Here is a 27,863-nt window from a genome sequence, read left to right as displayed (position 1 = left end):
AAATAACTCATAAGTATATCATGAAAATAAAACATCTTATCTATGTTACCCACCAATTCTGATTATTCCCCAACACCCTTTATCATCAAGGATCTGTTGATGCTCAGTTGCAAGTACCTTGCTCAGGCTGACCTGAAAAGTAGTGCCATTCCCATTGAACTTGGTGGAGAGTAACCGTACAGTAGTACAGTGTTCCCCTTTTGAGTCAAGTTTCAGTTCTCTGACCCTGTGTTTTCATTCTTCATAGAACCAACCCTATGTCTTCAACACAGTTTTCCTGAACCAGGTAGATCTCCCTTCCTCTCAATACACACGGTCTAAATGGGCTAAATAACACTGTCAGAGGGAGAGAAAACGAATACACATTCTCTGTCAGATAAACATTTGTTTATGACAATGCTGTTGGTTTGTTTTGGTGCTGCTGGGATGAGGACCAGCTGTGTAAGTGTATTGTATGTTAGGTGAATCACCAAACTGCTAGTAGCCTAATAAACAGGAGTTTCCTCCGAGTGTGGCCAAATAGAAAGATATTGGATACTACAAAATGAAAACAATAATAGTTGTTTTATCCGCTGCATCCGCCAGTCCCTCAGGACTGTTTTGTCTGTGGAGTGTGCAGCAGTAACAGTAGCAGATGCTGGCTGACTCCTGGCACAGAGACAGGGACAGGATGGGAAATGTGGGCCTGATTTTTGATTTGGGTCAATGGCAGGAAAAAATGTCCAATTGAGAGATGTAACCGGAGACCTAGCCTCATCCCACTTCATTTCTCCCCCCTCTCTCCCTCTCTTTCTCTCTCGCTCTATTTTTCTATCTTACACTCCCTCGCTTGTGCTGTCTGTAGAATTTTCCTGCTGCTCAAAGCCTTTCCCAGCACCACCAATCATCATCTAGTCTGCCTTCCCAGGCATCTCCTCCTCAGCAGCTATTGGCTCAGGCCTCTGTCCCTCAGCAGCTGCAGCCACTGCAGATCTCCACCTCTCTGCCACCAACACACCTTTCCCAGGTAACCCCTCCCCTCTCACTTTTACTGCTACCTGTGATGGATTATTCTTTATTCCCTGTCTCTTTCTTTTTGGTACCATATGTAGCCAACTCTATATAGGTAGATGTGCTTATAGCATTTGACAACTAAAAAGTAAAGTTCTTAATTGAGCAGCTATTAGGATATATCTTGCTTTCTCTCTAATGGCATCAAATACACCATAGTACACAGCTTTTTTGTCAAAAGTTGTGTACTGTATTGGAAATATGCCATTTTTTGCAATTTGCCTTTTGCTTGCCTGATCGGTCTGCAGTATGGAGGTTCCAAACTCCAAACCCGGGTCTCTGATTGCTTTCTTATTCTACCCTTTTCTTATCCTCCTCCCAGTTTTCCTCACCGTATCTCAACATTCAAGTGTTGACCTCTCTGACTGGATGTGACACCTACACTCACCCCTGCCCTGTTCCCCAGTCCTACCCCTCCTCTCTGCCCCCTCTCTACCTCTCCCCAGGCCAGCCTGCCACTCTGCCCCCCTCTGTCTCGTCCCTCGTCCCCTTGCATATAGAGAATGCTCTGGCGCCCCCCACCTCAGTGCCCCCGATATCCTCACACACACCCCTGCTGGCCATGACAGCACCCACACTGCCACAGCATCAGCAGATGTACCCCGCTGCTCTGCAAAAGAGTGTTATGACACACACACACCCTCACACACAGTTCCCCACTCTCACACACCCGGTTCACTCACACCTTGCCTCACTGCCTGGACAACAGAACACACAACCGCAGCATACACACCACATGCACCCAAACCCTTTTCAACACGTCACACACCCCACATACTCACACCCTGCTGCTGCACCTGAACTTGCTCTGCCGAGCTTTCTGCCCTTAAGACAGGTAAATATAAGAGGAGGACTGGAATGGAACAAAGGTTTTTGTGTACATAGCTATTATTTTTCTGTTTTTATAGACATGATAATATATAACTGTGAGTTTGTGTATACAATACACTTACACAAACCAATGCCTAGGTTTACCTCCACTGTACACACATCCTACCATACCCTTGTCTATACATTATGCCTTGAATCTATTCTACCACGCCCAGAAATCTGCTCCTTTTACTCTCTGTTCCGAACACACGAGATGACCAGTTATTTTAGCCTTTAGCCGTACACTTATCCTACTCCTCCTCTGTTCCTCTAGTGATGTAGAGGTTAACCCAGGCCCTGCAGCCCCCAGCACCACTCCCATTCCCCAGGCGCTCTCATTTGTTGACTTCTGTAACCGTAAAAGCCTTGGTTTCATACATGTTAACATTAGAAGCCTCCTCCCTAAGTTTGTTTTATTCACTGCTTTAGCACACTGCGCCAATCCGGATGTTCTAGCCGTGTCTGAATCCTGGCTTAGGAAGGCCACCAAAAATCCAGAAATTTCCATCCCTAACTATAACATTTTCTGACAAGATAGAACTGCCAAAGGGGGCGGAGTTGCAGTCTACTGCAGAGATAGCTTGTAGAGTTCTGTCACACTATCCAGGTCTGTGCCCAAACAATTTGAGCTTCTACTTTTAAAAATTCACCTTTCCAGAAACAAGTCTCTCACCGTTGCCGCTTGTTATAGACCCCCTTCAGCCCCCAGCTATGCCCTGGACACCATATGTGAATTGATTGCCCCCCATTTATCTTCAGAGCTAGTGCTGTTAGGTGACCTAAACTGGGACATGCTTAACACCCCGGCCGTCCTACAATCTAAGCTAGATGCCCTCAATCTCACACAAATGATCAAGGAACCTACCAGGTACAACCCTAAATCCGTAACCATGGGCACCCTGTTAGATATCATCCCAACCAACTTGCCCTCTAAATACACCTCTGCTGTTTTCAACCAGGATCTCAGCGATCACTGCCTCATTGCCTGCGTGTGTAATGGGTCCGCAGGCAAATTATCACCCCTCATCACTGTCAAACGCTCCCTTAAACACTTCAGCGAGCAGGCCTTTCTAATCAACCTGGCCCAGGTATCCTGGGAGGATATTGACCTCATCCCGTCAGTAGAGGAAGCCTGGTTACTCTTTAAAAGTGCTTTCCTCACCATCTTAAATAAGCATGCCCCATTCAAAAAATGTAGAACTAAGAACAGATATAGCCCTTGGTTCACCCCAGACTTGACTGCCCTTGACCTGCACAAAAACATCCTGTGGCATTAGCATCGAATAGCCCCCGCGATATGCAACTTTTCTGGGAAGTCAGGAACCAATATAGTCAGTCAGTTAGGAAAGCTAAGGCTAGCTTTTTCAAACAGAAATTTGCATCCTGTAGCACTAATTCCAAAACGTTTTGGGACACTGTAAAGTCTATGGAGAATAAGAGCACCTTCCAGCTGCCCTCTGCACTGAGGCCAGGAAACACTTTCACCACCGATAAATCTACGATAAACGTTCATTTCAATAAGCATTTTTCTACTCCTACCCCGGCCAACATCTCAGCACCCTCTGCAGCAACTTTCCCAAGCCCCCCGCTTCTCCTTCACCCAAATCCAGACAGCTGATGTTCTGAAAGAGCTGCAAAATCTGGATCCCTACAAATTAGCTTGGCTAGACAATCTGGACCCCCTCTTTCTAAAATTATCCTCAAATTGTTGCAACCCCTATTACAAACCTATTCAACCTCTCTTTCGTATCGTCTGAGATCCCCAAAGATTGGTAAGCTGCCGCGGTCATCCCCCTCTTCAAAGGGGGAGACACTCTATACCCAAACTGTTATAGACCTATATCCATCCTGCCCTGCCCTTCTAAAATCTTCGAAGGCCAAGTTAACAGATCACCGACCATTTAGAATCCCACCGTACCTTCTCCACTATGCTATCTGGTGTCCGAGCTGCTCATGGGTGCACCTCAGCCACGCTCAAGGTCCTAAACGATATGATAACTGCCATCGATAAAAGACGGTACTGTGCAGCCGTCTTCATCGACCTGGCCAAGGTTTTCCACTCTGTCAATCACCACATTCTTAACGGCAGACTCAATAGCCTTGGCTTCTCAAATGACTTCCTCGCCTCGTTCACCAACTACTTCTCTGATAGAGTTCAGTGTGTCAAATCGGAGGGCCTGTTGTCTGGACCTCTGGCAGTCTATGGGTGTTCCACAGGGTTCAATTCTCAGGCTGATTCTTTTCTCTGTATATATCAATGATGTCGCTCTTGCTGCTGGTGATTCTTTGATCCACCTCTACGCAGACGAAACCATTCTGTATACATCAGGTCCTTCTTTGGAAACTGTGCTAACAAACCTCCAAACAAGCTTTAATGCCATACAACACTCCTTCCGTGGCCTCCAACTGCTCTTAAACGCTAGTAAAACTAAATGCATGCTCTTCAACAGATTGCTGCCCGTGATGTCATTTGCAAAATAGTCTGGATGTAGTCTATCACAGTGCCATCCATTTTGTCACCACAGCCCCATATACTACCCCCATATACTACCCACCACTGCGACCTGTATGCTCTCGTTGGCTGGCCCTCACTACATATTCGTCGCCAAACCAACTGGCTCCAAGTCATCTATAACATTTTCTACATTTACTTCCTTTTGGAAGTTAAACAGCCCCACAACATCACAGATCCCACCACCATACTTCAGTTGATCACCATGTCTCTTGTTATGCCACACCCACCTTTGGTGTTTGTTGCCAAAAAGCTCTATTTTAGTCTCATCAGACCATAGAACCTGGTTCCAATTTAAGTTCCAATGACATAGATTTGTCTGTTGTGTTATTGACTGTATGTTTGTGTATGTGTAACTCTGAGTTGTTTTTGTCGCTCTGCTTTACTTTATCTTGGCCAGGTCGCAGTTGTAAATGAGAACGTGTTCTCAACTGGCCTACCTGATCAAATAAAGAATAAATATTTTAATAAATGTTGAGTCCTCCACCAATATAATATATGTCCTTCCCTACATCAGCAGGTCCAGCAGCAGGCCAAGGCCCAGCTTCCAGATGCCATCCCCTTTGCACAGCCTAATCAGCCTTCAAAGCCTGCAGTTTTCTCCCCTCCAATACAGACTGTGTCGGACCCTGGCACTGTTACTGCCACAACCCAGCTTGACTTCAACCAGAACCCCAGCCAAACCCAGTCCCAGCATCAGGCCCAAGGCCAGAGCCAACCACAGGCTCCAGCTCCACTACCCCCTGACTCCCAGACAGCAGCCCCTTGGCCTGCAAGCACCAGCCTGACTCAGCAGAACCAGGCCAGTGCCAGCAGATACTCAGGAACCACACTCACCTCGGGACAGGCTCAAACAGAGTCCAATCTGGAGGTATGGAGGACTGACCTGTCCGATATGTCCCTAAGGCCTTGAATCTCAGTCCCTCAATTCTCCCCTTTCTCAGCCCCTCCCTGACCCTCCCTCTACTTTTTCCTAAAACAGCATCTCCAATATCTCTGCACCCCAAGTATCCTCCCCAACTTTCCCTGCACACTCATCTCCGTTTATGACTTCGCTAATAATGACACAATCCATGTTTATGCCCCAACCCTTCTGAACATACTCACTTTTTGTTTGTTTTGTCTGCAGGATCCTGGTGCAGAGAAGCAGGCTTCAGGGGCCAGCTACTCCTACGACAGGTATGAGCTGACTCAACTCTTCAACCCTTCTGATGGCTATCTAGTGCAGAGATTTGGTGGTGTGTTAGGAGAGACCATGGAGAGTTCAGTGATGCCTATCATTCTCGTCTCTCAGGATGAGGATAATATAACAACCTCAGACATAAAGGGCAACAGGGAAACCTTGGTAAAAGTCCGGCCAAACCGTAGGCATAAATGGTGAACTGACAGTGCATACAGCTCACTCACTCGCTTTGCGGACATAAGGGCAACCAGTAAAGTGGTCGGTCTTAAAGGAGAGATATTTAATCTCCTCGTTTTCCAGCAGCTCAAAAGGCTGCTGTAAAATAGCTTCCAGCACAATAGACAAATCCCATGATGGGACTAAAGGCTTTGGAACTGGATATAAGCGACATAATGGGTTGTTTTCCCAACATGTTATTGTTGAAGCCTATTTGACCGGCCGAGATAGCGGCAAGATAGGCCTTAACAGTGGAGAAAGCCTTCCATAAGGTTCGTCAGAAAGCATAAAACCTTGGATACAGAGCATTGGTAAGGGATGATCTGTTTTTGGTCACACCACTTCTCAAAAATGCACCACTTGTTTCCATACAGTGAGTGTGTAGAAGGAGCCCTGGCACTCTGGATAGACTCTATGACTCTGAGAGGCAGGCCTAACCTCTCCCAGAGGGCCATCGAGGGACTACCAAGATGAGGGATGAGCCTTCTTCCTTCACTCTGGCTAGAGTGGGGGAGTATGAGGCTTAGAAGAGGAAAAGCGTAAAGCAACACCCTCGACCATGGGTGTGCCAGTGTGTTCACCCCCAGTGGTGCGTCTCCTGCTAGTGCAAAGAACAATGGGCAGTGCACGTTTTCTTGCGCTGCGAAGAGCTCGACAGATGCTTGACCGTATCTCTCTGACATCTGTTTCACCACTTGGGGATGAAGTTTCCATTCCCTTTTAAGGGGATTCCCTGTGGACAATAAGTCCGCTGCTACGTTCAGTACGCCCCAGGACATGAGTGATGTGGTGTGCTCTGCTTCACAGAATAATCCTGATGGCTAGTCCGTAAGCGCAGGGAGGGAGTGCCCCCCTGGCGGCTGATGTTCACCACCACAGTCGTATTGTCCGTTCTGATCAAGACGTGATTCTCAGCCACTTGTTTCTCAGGGATATGAGAGCTGCCTCTACACATTTGCTGAACATTTGGGGAGCTAGCACTAGCCTGAATGGAACAGCGAGGTATTTGTCGGCTGTACCTTGAAACGCAAACCTTAAAAATCTCCTGTGTGCTGGCAGGATGTTTGTGAAAATAATCATCCTGCAGGTCAACTGAGGTAAACAGCCACCTCGATGAATAGAGCGAGACACCTCTACATTTTTTGGGAACCTGGAAGTACCGGGAGTAAAAGCCTAGGTGGCTCTCTGCCGCTGGAATCACCCTGATAGTGCCTTTACTTAATAGAGAGGAGATTTCCTGCTTTAGTATTCGTGCCGAGTTGCCAGCCACTGCTGATTTCCAAATTTAGTTGAAACGGGTGGTTTCAGAGCGAATTGCAGTCTGTACTTCTTTGTAACAGTGGACCAGACCCAGGACTGGACTGCGCATGCACACCAGTTCCTTGCTCTTGTGGCGAGTAGCCCAGACTCGATCACCAGAGAGCCGTGGCACGGGGGGCCCCTCGGGTAGAGTGTATTCCCTCCGTCTTCCTTGAGAGCGAACCCATGTGAATGGGTCGCTGCACAAAGGGAAGGGTTCTAGGAGCACATGCAATGCCCTCCTGAATGATTGGCATCATAGGTAAATATGAACAAAAAAGGCTGTGTAATTGTTGTTTATCAGCTTTATCTTACACTCAAAATATCATATCACGAATATAATTACACTCAAAATATCATGAATCTAATTTGAGTTAAAATTCTGAAAAGAAGAAAAATCGGCATAAAGAAATAATTATTTTTATTCAAAAAACATTAATGTCACAAATATTTGCACCCCTGCATTTAGTACTTTGTGCACCCTCCCTTTGCCAAGATAACAGCTCTGAACCATCTCCTATAATGTTTGATGAGGTGGAAGAACACATACAGTGAGGGAAAAAAGTATTTGATCCCCTTCTGATTTTGTACGTTTGCCCACTGACAAAGAAATGATCAGTCTATAATTTGAATGGTAGGTTTATTTGAACAGTGAGAGACAGAATAACAACAAAAAAATCCACAAAAAGACACGAGGGAGCCAAAAATCTTTTATGAGGGAAATAAGTATTTGACCCCGTCTCAATCAGAAAGATTTCTGGCTCCCAGGTGTCTTTTATACAGGTAACGAGCTGAGCTATTCTGTCTCTCACTGTTCAAATAAACCTACCATTCAAATTATACTGTTCATTTCTTTGTCAGTGGGCAAACGTACAAAATCAGCAGGGGATCAAATACTTTTTTCCCTCACTGTAGGAAGAGATTTGACACCATTCCTCCATACAGAAACTATCCAGGTCCTTCAGAGTCCTTGGTCCTCACTTTGTGGACTCTTTTCTTCAGCTCACCCCACAGAGGTTTAGGTCAGGGGACTGGGGTGGCTATTGCAAAAGCTTGATTCTATGGTCAGTGAACCATTTTCGGGTGGATTTGGTGGTATTGCTTTGGATCGTTGTCCTGCTGAAAGATCCAATGACGACTCAGTTTTTTCATCTTGGAACATGGAGTCCATGATGCCTATGTATCCTAACAATCTTCCCAGGGCATTTGTAAGTAAAACAGTCCCACAACATCACAGATCCACCACCATACTTCAGTGGATCACCATGTCTCTTGTTATGCCAAACCCACCTTTGGTGTTTGTTGCCAAAAAGCTCTATTTTAGTCTCATCAGACCATAGAACCTGGTTCCAATCTAAGTTCCAATGACATTTAGAAAACTCCAGGCGGTTTCTTCTGGCAACCCTTCCAAATAACTTGTGTGCCTGAAGGTGGTGTCTAATAGTAGTTTTGGACACCCCAACTTCTGCAATTCTCCAACTGTGATCCACTCCAGTGAAACAGGAAGTCATGGATGACCTTTTTAAATTTTCCCAAAGACTTAAATCAGAATATACACTACCGTTCAGAAGTTTGGGGTCACATTGAAATGTCCGTGTTTTGTGTTAGGCAGAGTTGCAAAGAAAAAGCCATATCACATACTGACCAATAAAAAGAAAAGATTAAGATGGGCAAAAGAACAGACACTGGACAGAGGAACTCTGCCTAGAAGGCCAGCAGGGTAGCCTAGTGGTTAGAGCATTGGACTAGTAACCGGAAGGTTGCAAGTTCAAACCCCTGAGCTGACAAGGTACAAATCTGTCGTTCTGCCCCTGTTCCTAGGCCGTCATTGAAAATAAGAATTTGTTCTTAACTGACTTGCCTAGTTAAATAAAGGTAAAATAAAATAATTTAAATCCCGGAGTCGCCTCTTCACTGTTGACATTGAGACTGGTGTTTTGCGGGTACTATTTAATGCAGCTGCCAGTTGAGGACTTGTCTGTCTCTCAAACTTGCTCAGTTGTGCGCCTCCCACTCTTTCTATTCTGGTTAGAGCCGGTTTTTTTCTGTTCGGTGAAGGGAGAAGTACACAGCGTTGTACGAGATCTTCAGTTTCTTGGCAATTTCTTGCATGGAATAGCCTTCATTTCTCAGAACAAGAATAGACTGACGAGTTTCAGAAGAAAGGTCTTTGTGTTTGGCCATTTTGAGCCTGTAATCGAACCCACAAATGTTGTTGCTCCAGATACTCAACTAGTCTAAAGGCCAGTTTTATTGCTTTTTTAATCAGGACAACAGTTTCAGCTGTGCTAACATAAAAAAAATGTAATTGATCAATTAGCCTTTTAAAATGATAAACCTGGATTAGCTAACACAATGTGCCATTGGAACACAGGAGTGATGTTTGCTGATAATGGACCCCTGTAAGCCTATGTAGATATTCCATAAAAAATCAGCCGTTTCCAGCTACAATAATCATTTACAACATTAACAATGTCTACACTGTATTTCTGATCAATTTGATGTTATTTTAATGGACAAAAAAAAGGAAATTATAAGTGACCCCAAACTTTTGAACGGTAGTGTACATCAATTAGATTTTGTTCATAAGAATTTCTAGGGTTGCCAATAATTGTGACATGCATGTTTTTGATAAAACAATTATTTCTTGATGACACCACCATTTGGAGAACCCTGCGGTTACAGGCGGTGATACACAGCCCGACAGGATGCTCTCAATTGTGGATCTGTAAAAGTTTGTGGGTTTTCAGTGTCAAGCCAAATTTCTTCAGCCTCCTGAGATTGAAGAGGTGCTTTTCCACCTGACCAAACAGCTCCTTCTTCTCGACAGGAACGTCAAGGAAATAAGGAAATCTGCTTTCTCGACAGGCTGGACAAGTTGAGCCACAAGGCTCTTTTCCCCACCACTACAAGGCTCATGGCACGGCGACAGCCTTTGACGACAGATCTCTTTCCAAAGGTCTGAGTTAGGCTTGCTGATAGTTAGGAGATTATGCAGAACGAGCATCAAATTGGCCTGGTAAGCCAGCAGTAGGGACGTAATATTCAACGCCTGTACAGAACGTGCAGTAGACACATAGACCTTTTGATAGATGGATGCAGAAAAGTGGTAATTCTTACCAGGGAGAGATGTGCCTGTCAGCAACAAGGCACTGAGGTTGAGGTGGTTGGCCAGTGACTGCTCGACCACTGGTGGCTTGCCGATTTCTAGCTCCTTCATGTCCTTGACATTCATGTTGGCAAAATTCTGGTTTGGACTTTGCTGGTCAAGGGTTTGTCCCTTGGGCTGAGCGAGCAGGCTCCATGAAGCCAAAATACTGCTAATCCTTTAACAATGTTAACAATGTAGTTAGCATTCACCTCGTGAGCTAGTAGCCTAGCTAGTTAGCACAATCTTACACCAAACAAAAGCATGGCTCTAGACTGATAAGCAGTGACGCTAGGATAGTTTGGTCTAGTCCAGTGGTTCCCAAACTTGTTATAGTCCCATACCCCTTCAAATATTCAACCTCCAGTACCAGGGTCAGCGCACCCCTCTAGTACCAGGGTCAGCGCACTATCAAATGTTGTTTTTTGCCATCATTGTAAGCCTGCCAACACACACACTATACGATACATTTATTAAACATAAGAATGAGTGTGTTTTTGTCACAACCTGGCTCGTGGGAAGTGACAAAGAGCTCTTATAAGACCAGGGCACAAATAATAATATAATAACAATCAATAATTTTGCTCTTTATTTAGCCATTTACATATAAAACCTTATTTGTTCATAAAAAATTGTGATTAACTTGCCACAGGTTAATGAGAAGGGTGTGCTTGAAATGATGCACATAACTCTGCAATGTTGTATTGGAGAGAGTCTGTCTTAAATCATTTTCCACACTGTGTCTGTATTTAGTTTTCATGCTAGTGAGGGCAGAGAATCCACTCTCACATAGGTATGTGGTTGCAAAGGGCATCAGTGTCTTAACAGCGCGATTTGCCAAGGCAAGAAACTATTCAGAAATCCGGCAATGGCTTCTGATTAAATTCAATTTTCATAGAACCGCTTGTTGCAATTTCGATGAGGCTCTCTTGTTCAGATATCGGTAAGTGGACAGGAGGCAGGACATGAAAGGGATAACGAATCCAGTTGTTTGTGTCATCCGTTTCGGGAAAGTACCTGCGTAATTGCACACCCAGCTCACTCCGGTGCTTCGCTATATCACATTTGACATTGTCCGTAAGCTTGAGTTGATTTGCACACAAAAAAATCATACAATGATGGAAAGACCTGCGCGTTGTCCTTGTTAATGCAGACAGAGAAGAGCCCCATCTTCTTCATCATTGCCTCAATTTTGTCCCACACATTGAATATAGTTGCGGAGAGTCCCTGTAATCCTAGATTCAGATCATTCAGGCGAGAAAAAACATCACCTAGATTGGCCAGTCGTGTGAGACACTCGTCATCATGCAAGTGGTCAGACAAGTGTTAATTATGGTCAGTAAAGAAAACTTTAAGCTCGTCTCTCAATTTAAAAAAACGTGTCAATACTTTGCCCCTTGATAAGCAGTGCACTTCTGTATGTTGTAAAAGCGTTACATGGTCGCTGCCCATATCAGTGCATAATGCAGAAAATACACGAGCGTTCAGGGGCCTTGCTTTATCAAAGTTAACCATTTTCACTGTAGTGACCAAAACGTCTTTCAAGCTGTCAGGCATTCCCTTGGCAGCAAGAGCCTCTCGGTGGATGCTGTAGTGTACCCAACTGGCGTTACCACTCCACTATGTCTCCCTGTCATGACTTTTGCGCCATCAGTACAGATACCAACACATCTTGACCACCAACGTCCATTTGATGTCACAAAGCTGTCCAGTACTTCAAAAATATCCTCTCATGCTGTCCTGGTTTCCAGTGGTTTGCAGAAGAGCATGACTAGCCCCTTCTTATTAATGTAATCTGTTGCTTTTATACACTTCTTTATTCTCACTCAAAAACTCCAGTGGCTTATTTTTTTAATTGTCATGTTTAGTTTCTAAATGTCTGCGCAAGAGTGAATGCTTCCCGCGAGAGAGTAGTGGTTAATGTGATTGGATGTTAATTATTTGATTAGGCTACCTGCATTTGACATTGTGTTGTTACCACACCAGATTTTATTTTTGGCAGTAAAACGAGGCTACTCTCACCAAAATATATAGCCCTGTTGGAAAATATAAATGTACTGTTTGAAAATGTCAAGAAAAAAAATCTAGTCAATGCGGCACAGTAGTGGGTTGAGCTAAACGAGAGAGAACGCTAGTGATTCTACCCTTCCAAGCTTAGCTAGCCAAGTTTCAGTAGCTAGCCGTGTGATGCTAGCTACTGCAGGAAACAAATGGGAAGGAAAAAGTGGAAAAGCTCATTCTTACTTGACGCGAACACTTTCCTTTCAGTAAAGTCACCCAACACAGAAGACGAGAGATGAAAAACCTGCACTTGGCGGCATAACTTTGCAGCACACCTGTGAACAGTTGAACAGGAAAACAAATCAAGTTGTGCTGAGGAGAGCTTAGAGTAGTACTCTTCGTGAGGAAGAGAAGTGAGAATGATCATAGGGTGGGCAACTGGCTCTCTATGATGAGGGGAGGGGCTCACCTCATTCGCCACTTGACCTGTCTGTCTCCGACAGACGTGTGAGACTCTTATGTTGTTTTATGAAGGGAGAGTGCTGCTATCCAAACCTTTAGCCCTGTCTTCGGACCTGTCTATTGTGCTTCAGGGTATTTCACAGCAGTCTTTTGAGCTGAAAAATATGTGGACATGTCGTCAAACATCTCATTCCAAAATCATGGGCATTAATATAGAGTTGGTCCCCCTTTTCTGCTATGACAGCCTCCACTCTTCTGCGAAGGCTTTCCACTAGATGTTGGAACATTTCTGCAGGGACTTGCTTCCATTCAGCCACGAGCGCTGCCAGATGATGACGCGTGATTCATCACTCCAGAGAACGTGTTTCCACTGCTCCAGAGTCCAATGGCAGTGAGCTTTATACCACTCCAACCAACACTTGGCGTAGCGCATGGTGCTCTTAGGCTTGTGTGAGGCTGCTCGGCCATAGAAACCCATTTCATGAAGCTCCCGACAAACAGTTCTTGTGCAGTTTGGAACTCTGTAGTAAGTGTTGCAACCGAGGACAGACTATTATTACACGCTTCAGCACTTGATGGTCCCGTTCTGTGAGCTTGTGTGGCCTACCACTTTGCGGCTGGGCCGTTGTTGCTCCTAGACGTTTCCACTTCACAGTAACAGCACTCACAATTGACCGGGGCAGCTCTAGCAGGGCAGAAATTTGACAAACTGACTTGTTGGAAAGGTGGCGTCCTATGACGGTGCCACGTTGAAAGTCACTGAGCTCTTCAGAACGGGCCATTCTACTGCCAATGTTTGTCTATGGAGATTGCTTGGCTGTGTGCTCAATTTTATACACCTGTCAGCAACGGTGTGGCTGAAATACCCAAATCCACTCATTTGAAGAGGTGTCCACATACTTTTGTGTAGATATAGTGTATCTCTCCTTCATATTGCTTCACTAAAAAGTTTCTAAGCCTTTAGTCCTGTCTTGGGACCTGTCTATTGTGCTTGAGGTCTTTTCACAGCAGCCTTTTTTGAGCTGCTGGACTACTAATTGCCCTGACATCTGCAAAGCTAGTGAGTGAGCGGCACACATTGTCAGTCCACCATTCATGCTAACAGTTTGCTCTGGGGTTATGCAAGGTAACCTTACCTAACCTCACCTTCATGCCTAAGGTCAGCAATGATGTATTGTCAACGGGTGTTGCAAATTCCATTCTGTGAACAGGCCTAGGCTACCAGCCACACAGACAGCGAGAGGATAATGGACAGTTCCCTGCACCCGATGCATGCTAGGAATATGGGACCAAATTCGACACTTTTTACTATTTTAATACACATATAAGTATCGGCCTTCGTCAGAGCTTTTGTGAGATAAAAAAAAAAAAAAAAAAAAACCCACCCACATCCGTTCCACGCATCGAAAGGGGTTGGAGGCGAAGGAAAATCAAATATGTGCTACCAAATATAACAATATGCATTTCATAAATATTCAAATAAAGTGTGTAAATAAGATGTATTAAACATGTCTGTAAAACCACAATGAGGACACCGAGCAAGTTTTCATTAATCATTGGGTACATACAGCCATAGACGACACGATCAATCAGTCCATTGGGAAATACAGAGACTTTCTACAAGCAACAAAGATCAAGAAATATCAGCGAGACACAGAGGACTACCAGCTTAACCAGGTGTACACATGGGAAGGCCCAAGGACAGGAGCACGGAGAGGCCGACGTAGGGACGCACCACTGATCGGGGGGACGCAGATACGCAGCAGCAGGAGGACATGGAAACTTGGACACAGAGGCATCCACTGAGAGCGAATTCCCTACAGACAGCGACTCCAGCTATCTTCGCACACAGTCAGGTTTTTTTTCCCGGAAGCAACACAATGCTCCACGAAAGAAAATACACTATGTAGGAGAGGCAAGCGGTCGAAGAGGGGACCAGGAACACATGCCGTGGACACGGAGCTACAGCAGGACGCGGTAGTTAAAAATACCTTACTGATGCGCAAGTCTGTCTTATCTAATGGCCTCTCTTACCTACATGTACAGATAAACCATTCGATACGAAAGTAGATTTGCTTAAATTCTTTCGCAAGATTAAATTTAAGCATGTGTTTTCTCAAAACACTGTTTCGGGCCTGGAAACAGATCAAATAACTGGTACCAATTTTAACCCCAAAAGCAAATTTTGTCCTATGGTTAACTACTCCTCGATGAATACCTATTGTAGGTTAGTCGAACAAGAAGCCCTTTCAGTATGTATGAGACAAACATACCACATTCAGAAGAATCTCACTAGAACAGAAGAACAGGCACTTAATGAATTAATGAAAGATTCATCTTTGGTTATTAGACCTGCAGACAATGGGGGTGCTGTGGTTGTTTTACACTATGAAAAATATAAAGAAGTTCAATGAACGTTTCTATAGAAAAGTGTTGATCCCACACAGGTGTTCCAAAGGGAAATATGCTCTAATCTGGAGCAAGCCCTATTAAACCACCTTATCTCACCGGAATATTACCGGAATATGAATACCTTTGCTGCAAATGTGCCATATGTCCATGCCTGCACATTTTACCGAAATTACACAAACCTAAAACACATCACTATTTGAGAGATAGAGATACTAACAAATACCGACCAACAAGCTTTATTCTGGGGCTGAATATGTTTTGACGTGTAACTCTTTCAGATTTGATGATGAACACCACCTCCAAATGAATGGAACATCGATGGGCTCCACATTCGCTCCGAGCTATGCAACCTTTATGTGGGTATTTTTGAAGAATGTTTTGTTAACAATGAAAAAAAAAAAAAAAAAAAATTTAATAAAGCCCTGAAGTGGTATCGATATATTGATAAAAAAAATTGCATATGGGAAGGAATGGAAAAAGAGCTTTATGGCACTACTCAATGACATTGACTCCAATCTCAAATTCACTATGAATGTGGCATTCTACGTGTTCATCACATTGATATGTGGTTTTGGAAATCAAATGGAACCCTGTTTACAACTCTGTATAGAAAAGAAACGGACAGAAGGGACAACTTACAGGGGGACAACTTCCATCCTAAGCCATTAAAAAGAGGACGTCCAAGAAGCCAGTTTTTCAGACTGCGCCGTATATGCCACTCCACAGAGGATTATCTCGAAAAAGCAGCGGAGATGCGCACTGGGTTTCTAACACGGAACCCAAACTGGCTGCGCGCATGCGCCATCGTGCATACATTTATTTTGTCCCCCACACCAAACGCGATCACGAAGCGCAGGTTAAAATATCAAAACAATCTCTGAACCAATTATATTAATTTGGGGACAGGTCGAAAAGCATTAAACATTTATGGCAATTTAGCTAGTTAGTTTGCACGTGTTAGCTAATTTGTCCTATTTAGCTAGCTTGCTGTTGCTAGCTAATTTGTCCTGGGATATAAACATTGAGTTGTTATTTTATCTGAAATGCACAAGGTCCTCTACTCCGTCAATTAATCCACACAGAAAACGGTCAACCGACTAGTTTCTAGTCATCTCTTTTCCTTCCAGGCTTTTTCTTCTCTTAACTTTATATTGCGATTGGAAACATTCATAAATTAGGTGCATTACCGCCACTGACCTTGTTCGTCTTTCAGTCACCCACGCAGGTATAACCAATGAGGAGATGGCACGTGGGTACCTGCTTCTATAAACCAATGAGGCAGGACTTGCAGCGCGATCTGTGTCAGAAATAGAACGGATTTCTATTTTAGCCCTTGGTGTCGCAGACGCTCGTTGGCGCGCGCGAGCAGTGTAGGTGCATAATTGAATAACATAGATTTCTAACTGTATTTTGCAACGCGAACGGTGTGGTCAGCCTGTCAGAAGAGGCTATTCGCCACAATGTGTGGATGAAGCTCTTAATTTGGCATTGGGAAAAACACGAGATGAACTGCTACAAAAAAGACCCGCTCAAGCTAAAGAACACTCATGTTCAGAAGCACAAATACTTTGAACTCGCGAAAAGTGGGAGATGCGGTCAAGAGACACTGGCATAAATCCACCACTTATTGTGTATAGGAGAGGTAGCAATTTACGCGATAAATTGATTCATGCCAACTGCCTGCCACAAAAGAAAATCAGCCAGGCTCTTTTACGCCCTCTTCCAAATGGTAGCTATACATGCAGAGGATGCCGACAGTACAACAATATGAAGTGTGAATAATTCTGCCACCCACATACAGGAAAACGGTTCCAAATAAATGACATTATTACGTGCTCCACCACCCATGTTATGTACATGATTAAATGTCCATGTGGACTCTGCTATGTAGGTAAAACCTCTCCTTCTCTCAAACAGAGATTCAGTGAACATAAAAGTTCACTCAGGAGAACCATTAGCAGTACATTTTAATGACCTAAAGCATGACATTTCTACCTTATTAGATTTTGTGGCATAGAGAAAGTTAAGATATCAGACAGGGGGGGGGGGTGATTATTAATAATACTCTGAGTAAAAGAGAATGTTTTTGGATTTTCACCCTCCAGACATTAATTATACTCCTATTTAAGATTACTCTGCTTTTCATACGATGTACCCAATGATTAATGAAAACTTGCTCGGTAGGTCTATGTCCTCATTGTGATTTTACAAACGTGTTTAAAACGTCTTATTTACACACTTTATTTGAATATTTATGAAATGCATATTGTCATATTTGGTAGCACTTGTTTTTCCTTCGCCTCCAACCCCTTCTGATGCGTGGAACGGATGTGGGTGGGGCTTGTTCTACATAAGGGTGGTATTTTTTTTTTTTACTCACAAGAGCCCTGACGAAGGCCGTGAGGCCAATATGTAAAGCTTATTAAAGATCAGAGATACTATCAAGAGCAGTGTGTGGTTTCCTTTTTCCTTCATCTTGTTCAACTGTTACCATGCACCTGCAAAAAAAGATTGCTCAGATGTGTGAGTGCCTTTTGAATTTTGAAATACACATATAAGTGAATTTGTCACTACTTTTGGTCCCCTAAAATGGGGGGACTATGTACAAAAAGTGTTCACCCGATATGGATGAAAACAACCCTCAAATTAAAGCTGACAGTTTGTAGTTTAACCTCAGTCATTGTGCTGGAGTACATAGCCAAAACAACAAAACATGTGTCACTGTCCCAATACTTTTGGAGCTACTGAATGTCATTTTTGGTGAGTTTGTGCATTTACAAGAAAATGTGAATTAGAGACATTGTGCAAATGGACAAAGTTTTAATGCAAGCTTGTCTGAAGGAAGAACAGTACTGGCTCTGGAGCAGTAGGTGTACTGTGTGTCTGTGTGGAGTCTAGAGTTGCTAGGGCAACAGGCCTGCCTGCTCTGCTCAGAGAAGATGGGGGAGGAGCAGACTGGCCAAGAACAGAGAGGAGAAAGAAACGCAAGGAAATTAAAGATATCAGTGGCAGCTGTACAGATTACTCATCCAAAGAGCTTTGACTTCTCATTTTATTAATTTAGCAGATGCTCTTATCCAGAGATGTGGTTTGTGCATTCACCTTAGGACAACTAGGCGGGACAACCACATCACAGGCATACTATACTGACTCTGTTTTACAAAACTTTCATTGAGTGTATTTTAACTTGTATTGTTTGTTGGTATGGCAATGCCACTGTCAGACAGAAAAATATGCTGATAATGATTATCACCACTGCGAGCAAGGTACTTGGAGTCAAACAGACAGGTTTGAATGAGATCTTTAAGGTCAGGGCCCTCCAAGGCTCACAAAATCATTTTTAGATCCAAGCCCCACCCCCTGTACCCAGACTTTGAACTACTCCCCTCTAGGTGCAGGTATAGGGACCCCTCTGCAGGAAAAACAGAACTAGATAATAATTTGTGCCATGTGATATCCCTCCTAAATAGCTCAGGCTAGTGTTTCTATCGACCCAGTAAGGCCAGTCTCTTTTTAGTGGTATGTAACTGTTCTGAAAGTTGTATTGTCAATTTGTTTTGTAATTAAAACGCCACTTTAAACGTGTACATGACACTGCAACAAAAAGATCTCCCAGGGGACAATAAAGTTAGTAAAGTAGAAAGTACACTAGCTATCAGTAGAGTCTGAGCTGGAAGGGGGGTGGGGGTCGAGGTGAGGAGGAGGATTATTTAAGATATTGTTTGAAGAGGTAGGGTTTCAGATGTTTCGGGAAGATGGGCAGGGACTATGCTGTCCTAGCTTCAGGGGAAAGCTGGTTCCACCTTTGGGGTGGCAGGACAGAGAAGAGCTTGGACTGGGCTGAGCGGGAGCTGCCCTCCCAGAGGGCCAGGAGACCTGAGGTGGCAGAACGGAGTGCTTCGGCTGAGGTGTAGGGTTTAGTATAGCCTGGAGGTAGGGAGGGCCACTTCCTCTTGCTGTTCCGTATGTGAGTACCATGGTCATGTAGTGGATGCGAGCTTCGACTGGAAGCCAGTGACGTGTGTGGAGGAGCAGGGTGAGATGAGAGAACTTGGGAAGGTTGAAAACAAGGCGGGCTGCAGCTTTCTGGATAAGTTTCAGGGGTTTGATAGCACAAGCGGGGAGTCCAGCCAACAGCGAGTTGAACACAATATGATGCCCTGTCACCTTATTAATTCAACCACTTATTTGGATAACTAGCAAGTTAAATTTAGGGGTTGTGTTTTTTTCACGCTGGAAAATATAATCAAACCCATAAGAAATATCTTGCTGTGTTTATAAACGCAGATCTAAAATGCTTATTATTGTAATTTCTGCTCGGCATCGGACTAATGCATACAGCGCTCTGACTGAGGAATAGCTACTTTTTTCCGGTACTTTTCTTGATGTAGCCAGCCCACTTTTCTCCGGTGAAATGCAACATTAACTTTAAAGAAAGCTGGCTACTTAATTTGTATGGTAAATATTCGAAATGTGATGTCCATGCATCGTTTTTGCAAAAAATACCTTGCAAGCTAATTTACTTGTGTGGCTTCCAGCCAAATAGTGTATAATTTACTTGTGTGGCTGCCAGGCAAATAGTGTATCACTTCTGTCATATGATGAAAAATTAAGCTATTTTCTGTGAAGGAAAACTATAGTGCACGTCCCTGATCACGCAATTGAAGCAAAAAAAACTTGACTTACAATAAAATCGCGACCCCTGTCGATGCACAGCTGGACTCACCTGCTTCTGCGTTCTCCCGTTGTGCTATTTACAAACAAACATGTAACTGGCTCAAATGTTTTAGCAAACTATGGTAAGCTTCTTACACTGGTGTAAAGTACTTAAGTAAAGAAGTAGTTTTGGGGGGTATCTGTACTTTACGATTTATATTTTTGACTACTTTTACTTCACTACATTCCTAAAGAAAAGAATGTACTTTTTTATTCCATACATTTTCCTTGACACCCAAGAGTACTTTTTGAATGCTTAGCAGGACAGGAAAATGGTCCAATTCATGCACTTACCAAGAGAACACGTGGTCATCCCTACTGCCTCTGATCTGGTGGACTCACTAAACACACGTGTCATGACGTTGGCCCCGGGGGTAGGTTTATGACAGTCATAAATACCTCTCTACCCCTCCTTTTTCCTCTACCCTACTGATGTTGCATTTGCAAAACCCTTGGTTAATATAGAGATTCTGGGAACATCAGAATTTGGGGGGAAATGAACTATATTCTGGTAATCTGACCAATTGAACATATGCGGTGGTACTTAATGAATATGATGTCAGTTCGGTTGTCATCTGAGACATTCTCATCAATGATAAGATGACAAACTCTACAGTGGTAAGTCTACACATCAGAGTTATCGGATTTACATGGAATCGTTGTTCAATTTAAATGTTTGAATATGAAATTATTTGTGATGGATGAAATGTAATTTTAGCTTCTAAAATGTGAGATTTGGGTTTTCATAAGTTTAGGGCTCTGCTCAATCAGTGGCCCGCCCCTGTGAAGGGACATGGACTATAAAACTTTTCAAACACGCCCTCCTCTCCCTTCCTATATAAAGCCTTGACGACAATATAACCTCCTGTTCTGAGGATGTGAGGACGACGGTCCGATGTCAGAATGGTTCAGATAATTACAGAACGAAGCCAACAAAGCGTGAGCTTTGGTTGCGAATGGTATGAACTTTGAACTCTGATACACTACAGAAGTGGTACCTCCTAGCCGTTGAGTTAGCAACAGCAGCTGCAAATGCAGGTTAGGAAGGAACAGACAGAGTATGCCATCTACCGCACAACCACGTTACTACAACGTATTCAATTTACCAGCAGAGACATTCTTCAATGTACTCGGTTGGGCAACACGGCCTTCCATCTACCACCAACCTACCGAAGCGCAGCTCAGATTAAATATTTATTGCATTTTCCTTTTCCAAATGGCCGGTAATTTAGAATGGATAAGATTCTGTATTTACGATAGCACAGCTTCACCCTTTGTTCCTCAGTCTTCCCGCTCTTTCACTCAAACCCAGCCCTTTTCTTTTGTGTAGCAAGCTGTCATATCTGTTCCGCCCGCTAGGGACGTTTTCGTTTATGATGTAATTTGTAATCAAGTTATGATTAATTATGTGTATGTGTAATTCTGTGTGATTAGTTAGGTATTTAGTAAATAAATAATTAAGCCCAATTTTGTATTGCTGATTCCAACTTGTTAGCCAGGGTTCGTGAAGAATTTACAACATTCAGATGAGACTGAATTAAGGTGACGATTAATATTGACTGCTATTGATGTAAAATATTACTAGGTCTTTAAGAGTTTTATTCGGAAGATAACGGCTCTATAAATATTATTTATTGGTGCCCCGGCTCTCTAGTTAATTACATTTACATGATTAGCTCAATCAGGTAATATTAATTACGGATAAATTATTTTATAGAAAAGCATGTCATATCACTTAATCCGGCATAGCCAAAGTGACACGACACATGCATTGTTTATAAATTATGTCTGAGTGTGTCCCTGGCTACCAATGCATTTTCTTATAATAAGGAATTTGACATTTTTTACTTTTGATATTTAAGTATATTTAGAACCAAATACTTATACACTTTTACTCATGTAGTATTTTACTAGGTGACTTTCACTTTTACTTGCTAAACTTTCTATTAAGGTGTTTATGACAATTGGGTACTTTTTCCACCACTGGCTTCATAATGTAAAATAATGTGACAGATGAAATTAAGCACGCAATCTGCTTTATCGCCTAACGTATTGCATAAGTTGACTGCAGCTATTTACTTAAAGTAGCTACAAATATAGTTTGTCTTTGAAAAAATTCGAAGAAATAGTTTCAACGGTACTGAAAAACTATACTGGGTATTTGGAAATAGCTACGGGATATATGATATACCGCCCAAGCCATTTTTTCTCCATCCCAACTGAGGGGCCTTTGTCAATGGAAAACTGTAAATCTTGGCCGGGAAGGGGCATGACTTCACTCGTGGGCTCTTGTTACAACATTAGAAAAGAAGGCTCTTTTTCAAACCAATTTCAGTTGTCAATGTGCTGCGTTGTGAAAATAAGAAGATATCATTCTTAATTCATGGCATGGTTTCTTTTTATCTAAATGTTGAATAGACATAGAGAAATTCATTCATGGAAGAAAGGGCAATAGCCTATACTACTCTGGAGTCATAAAAACAATTAAATCAATTAATTTTATTTGTCGGGGCACAGATCGGCTCTCAGAACGGCGGGTGGGTCGGGTTGCGGAGAAGAATCTGCCCTGTTATCCAGTATCGGGTGGGGCTCGGAATTGATGTGGCAGGCACTGGGCAGGTGCGGCAAAAAAAAACTGACCTGTGCAGGACTCTACCCCGGAGGGTGCATGTTCAAATTGATTTGGTTTGCTATTCGCTCGTATCTGATATCTTAGCACCATGTTTATCTAGCCAGCTAGCTAGCATAGTAGCTAATATAGCTAGCTAGTTAACACCACAGATAAAAGGATTAGTTATTGTTATCTTTGCTAACAGGTAGCTTGCTTATTAGCTAGCTTGCTTATTGCATGCATGTCCGGGGACATTGACACAAGCCTTTATTATTAGTGAATTAGCAAAACAAATATTTTCAACAGGAGTTCAATTTTGGTCGCTGTGTCAATTAATCCATTTCTCAATACTGCACCTTTCTGTTGGAGAATTTGCTAGCTTGCTGCTGCTGATTTTCCCAGTTAGACTTTCCTCAGCATTGTGCAGTGCTCGTACCCTTGTATCATGTTAGGATAAACAATTTCCCATGAGTGTGTGCGGGCCTACATTTATCTTGACTTTGCTCAACCACCTTGTTAAGCTTTTATTTTGATATGCACATACTGTTGTCAATATCAGCCAACCCTGATAATTGAGCATCCGAGAAGTGCATACACTGTTCAAGTGCATTTCAGTTCACCATGTTCAGGCATTCGGGACTATCTCAAGCCATTGCATTTATAATGAGTTGGACTGTATAGTATGTCTCGTTTACTTTTTTTTCATCTTTCATGAACCAGTGTGAACTCCGACGCCACCTCAGGGAAGGAGATGAGCGATGGTAACGAGGGGACGCACGGATCAGGGAAGGGCGAGGGGAAGGTCCGGAAACACCACCGCCGCTCCACACGCACCCGCTCACGCCAGGACAAGAACAACAAGCCCAAACTCAGCATGCTCAATGTGAGTACCGCACATCCATTTATAGTAGTCTTAGTAGATCAATCGGCACACATCCATGTCTCTTGACACCTGTTCCTCTCTGGTTTCTGCCTGGACAGGTGTGTTATACAGGGGATAAGATGGTGGAGTGTCAGCTGGAGACACACAACCACAAGATGGTTACCTTCAAGTTCGACCTGGATGGAGACGCACCTGAGGAGATAGCCACTTACATGGTATGGTTAGAGTACAGTCGTGGCCAAAAGTTTTGAGAATGACACAAATATTAATTTTCACACAGTTTGCTGCTTCAGTTTCTTTAGATATTTTTGTCAGATGTTACTATGGAATACTGAAGTATAATTACAATCATTTCATAAGTGTCAAATGCTTTTATTGACAATGACATGAAGTTGATGCGAAGAGTCAATATTTAAAGTGTTGACCCTTCTTTTTCAAGACCTCTGCAATCCGCCCTGGCATGCTGTCAATGAACTTCTGGGCCACATCCTGACTGATGGCCGCCCATTCTTGCATAATCAATGCTTGGGGTTTGTCAGAATTTGTGGGTTTTTGTTTGTCCACCCGCCTCTTGAGGATTGACCACAAGTTCTCAATGGGATTAAGGTCTGGGGAGTTTCCTAGTCAGGCTTATTGAGGTAGTATGTACATGTGGGTATGGTTAAAGTGACTGTGCATATATGATGAACAGAGAGTAGCAGTAGCGTAAAAAGAGGGGTTGGCGGGTGGTGGGACACAATGCAGATAGCCCGGTTAGCCAATGTGCGGGAGCACTGGTTGGTCGGGCCAATTGAGGTAGTATGTACATGAATGTATAGTTAAAGTGACTATGCATATAAGATAAACAGAGAGTAGCAGCAGCGTAAAAGAGGGGTTGGGGGAGGCACACAATGCAAATAGTTTGGTTACCTGTTCAGGAGTCTTATGGCTTGGGGGTAAAAACTGTTGAAGCCTTTTTGTCCTAGACTTGGCACTCCGGTACCGCTTGCCATGCGTTAGTAGAGAGAACAGTCTATGACTGGGCTGGCTGAGGTCTTTGACAATTTACAGGGCCTTCGTCTGACACCGCCTGGTGTAGAGGTCCTGGATGGCAGGCAGCTTGCTTTGATGTACTGGGCCGTACGCACTACCCTCTGAAGTGCCTTGCGGTCGGAGGCCGAGCAATTGCCCTACCAGGCAGTGATGCAACCGGTCAAAATGCTCTCGATGTTGCAGCTGTAGAACCTTTTGAGGATCTCAGAACCCATGCCAAATATTTTTAGTTTCCTGACGGGGAATAGGCTTTGTCGTGCCCTCTTCACAACTGTCTTGGTGTGTTTGGACCATTCTAGTTTGTTGTTGATGTGGACACCAAGGAATTTGAAGCTCTCAACCTGCTCCACTACAGCCCCGTCGATGAGAATGGGGACGTGCTCGGTGCTCCTTTTCCTGTAGTCCACACTCATCTCCTTGGTCTTGGTTACGTTGAGGGATAGGTTGTTATTCTGGCACCACCCGGCCAGGTCTCTGACCTCCTCGCTGTCTCATCGTTGTCGGGGATCAGGCCTACCACTGTTGTGTCGTCAGCAAACTTAATGATGGTGTTGGAGTCGTGCCTGGCCATGCAGTCGGGGGTGAACAGGGAGTACAGGAGGGGACTGAGCACGCACCCCTGGGGAGCTCCAGTGTTGAGGATCAGCGTGGCAGATGTGTTGCTACCTACCCTCACCACCTGGGGGCGGCCTATCAGGAAGTCCAGGATCCAGTTGCAGGGGGAGGTGTTTAGTCCCAGGTTCCTTAGCTTAGTGATAAGCTTTGAGGGTACTATAGTGTTGAATGCTGAGCTGTAGTCAATGAATAGCATTTTCACATAGGTGTTCCTTTTGTCCAAGTGGGAAAGGGCAGTGTGGAGTGCAATAGAGATTGCATCATCTGTGGATCTGTTGGGATGGTATGCAAATTTGAGTGGGTCTAGGGTTTCTAGGATAATGGTGTTGATGTGAGCCATGACCATCCTTTCAAAGCACTTCATGGCTACGGACGTGAGTGCCACGGGCACAGGGACTATGGTGGTCTGCTTGAGGCATGTTGGTATTACAGACTCAATCAGGGACATGTTGAAAATGTCAGTGAAGACACCTGCCAGTTGGTCAGCACCTGCCCGGAGCACACGTCCTGGTAATCCATCTGGCCCCGCAGCCTTGTGAATGTTGACCTGTTTAACCTGTCTAGGACTGGGTACCCCCCCGCCGCCAAATTCAAAACAACAAAAATCTCATAATTAAAATTCTTCAAGCATACAAGTATTTTACACCATTTTAAAGATACAATTCTCATTCATCCAGCCACAGTGTCTGATTTCAAAAAGCATTTATAGCGAAAGCACCACAAACAATTATGTTAGGTCACCACCAAGCCACAGAAAAACACAGCCATTTTTTTCAGCCAAAGTGAGGAGTCACAAAAAGCAGAAAGAGATGAAGATCATCAAAAGTTAGTGATTATTTTATCAGGTGACACTCATAGGACGTCATGTTACACAATACATGTATGTTTTGTTTGATAAAGTTCATATAAAAAAATCTGAGTTTACATTGGCGCGTTACGTTCAGTAGTTCTAAAACATGCATTGATTTTGCAGAGAGCCACATCAATTTACAGAAATACTCATAATAAACATTGATAAAGATACATGGAACTTTAGATAAACCTCTCCTTAATGCAACCGCTGTGTCAGATTATTTTTTTTTACTTTACGGAGAAAGCAAACCATGCAATAATCTGAGTACAGCCTTTAGACAACAAAGCAGCCAACAAGATACCCACCATATTGGGTAGTCAACATTACTCAGAAATAGCATTTTAAATATTCACTTACCTTTGATGATCTTCATCAGAATGCACTCCCAGGAATCCCAGTTCCATCATAAATGTTTGATTTGTTCGATAATGTCCATCAGTTTTGTCCAAATATCTTCTTTTGTTAGGGCGTTTGGTAAACAAATCCAAAAGCGTTTTCAGGTCACGTCGGACGAAAAGTTCTAAAAGTTCCATTACAGCCTGTAGAAACATGCCAACCTAGGTATGGAATCAATCTTTACGATGTTAACATAAAACTTCATTAATGTTCCAACCGGACAATTCCTTTGTCTGTACAAATGAAGTGGAACCTTTCACATGAGCGCGCCAGACCGAGGCTGTGGCACTCTGCCAGACCACTCACTCAGAGCCCTTATGAGCCTCTCCTTTAGAGTAGAATCCTCAAAACAGGTTCTAAATACTGTTGACATCTAGTGGAAGCCTTGGGAAGTGAAACATAACTAATATCACCCTGTATCTTCAATGGGCGCTGAAACCTCAGATATCCCACTTCCTGGTTGGATTTTTCTCAGGTTTTCGCCTGCCATATGAGATCTGTTATACTCACAGACATCATTCAAACAGTTTTAGAAACGTCAGAGTGTTTTCTATCCGATACTAATAATAATATGCATATATTAGCATCTGGGACAGAGTAGGAGGCAGTTCACTCTGGGCACTCTATTCATCCAAAAGTGAAAATGCTGCCCCCTATCCCAAAAAGGTTAAAGGACTTACTCACGTTGGCTACGGAGAGCGTGATCACACAGTCGTCCGGAACACTAGATGCTCTCATGCATGCCTCAGTGTTGCTTGCCTCGAAGCAAGCATAGAAGTGATTTAGCTCGTCTGGTAGGCTTGTGTCATTGGGCAGCTCGCGGCTGTGCTTCCCTTTGTGGTCTAATAGTTTCTGACATCTGACGAGCGCCGGAGCCGGTGAGGTATAATTCAATCTTAGCCCTGTATTGACGCTTTGCCTGTTTGATGGTTCGTCGCAGGGCATAGCGGGATTTCTTGTAAGCTTCCGGGTTAGAGTTCCGCATCTTGAAAGCGGCAGCTCTACCCTTTAGCTCAGTGCGAATGTTGCCTGTAATCCATGGCTTCTGGTTGGGGTATGTACTGTCACTGTGAGGACGACGTCCTCAATGCACTTATTGATAAAGCCAGTGACTGATGTGGTGTATTCCTCAATGTCATCGGAAGAATCCAGGAACATGTTCCAGTCTGTGATAGCAAAACAGTCCTGTAGTTTAGCATCTGCGTCATCTGACCATTTTTTGATAGACTGAGTCACTGGTGCTTCCTGCTTTAATTTTTGCTTGTAAACAGGAATCAGGAGGATAGAGTTGTGGTCGGATTTACCAAATCGAGGGCGAGGGAGAGCTCTGTACGCATCTCTGTGTGTGGAGTACAGGTGATCTAGAATTTATTTCCCTCTGGTTGCACATTTAACATGTTGATAGAGATTTGGTTGAACTGATTTAAGTTTCCCTGCATTAAAGTCTCCGGCCACTAGGAGCGCCGCCTCTGGGTGAGTGGTTTCCTGTTTGCTTATTTCCTTATACAGTTGGCTGAGTGCGGTCTTAGTGTCGGCATCTGTCTGTGGTGGTAAATAAACAGCCACAACAAGTATAGCTGAGAACTCTCTATACTCCAGGCGGG

The 27,863-nt window shown here is 43.7% G+C and overlaps 1 protein-coding gene across 11 annotated transcripts in view; it reads left to right on the top strand.

Moving 5' to 3' along the window:
* LOC110531157 (serine/threonine-protein kinase WNK2) overlaps positions 1-27,863 on the top strand; it is a 129,247-nt gene that overhangs the window by 84,365 nt on the left and 17,019 nt on the right. For 7 of the 11 annotated variants that reach the window (XM_036987898.1, XM_036987897.1, XM_036987891.1 and 4 more), the window contains 7 exons: positions 248-286; positions 845-1,006; positions 1,373-1,885; positions 4,950-5,303; positions 5,562-5,611; positions 23,201-23,363; positions 23,462-23,578. In XM_036987898.1, coding sequence (XP_036843793.1) covers positions 248-286; positions 845-1,006; positions 1,373-1,885; positions 4,950-5,303; positions 5,562-5,611; positions 23,201-23,363; positions 23,462-23,578 — 1,398 coding nt within the window. The remainder of the gene's footprint in view (positions 1-247; positions 287-844; positions 1,007-1,372; positions 1,886-4,949; positions 5,304-5,561; positions 5,612-23,200; positions 23,364-23,461; positions 23,579-27,863) is intronic. The other 4 variants (XM_036987888.1, XM_036987895.1, XM_036987894.1 and 1 more) reach the window with 4 other exon arrangements.

The sequence above is a fragment of the Oncorhynchus mykiss genome, chromosome 9 (assembly GCF_013265735.2).
Source record: "Oncorhynchus mykiss isolate Arlee chromosome 9, USDA_OmykA_1.1, whole genome shotgun sequence".
NCBI lineage: Eukaryota > Metazoa > Chordata > Actinopteri > Salmoniformes > Salmonidae > Oncorhynchus > Oncorhynchus mykiss.
This window is presented reverse-complemented; position numbering and strand designations above follow the sequence as displayed.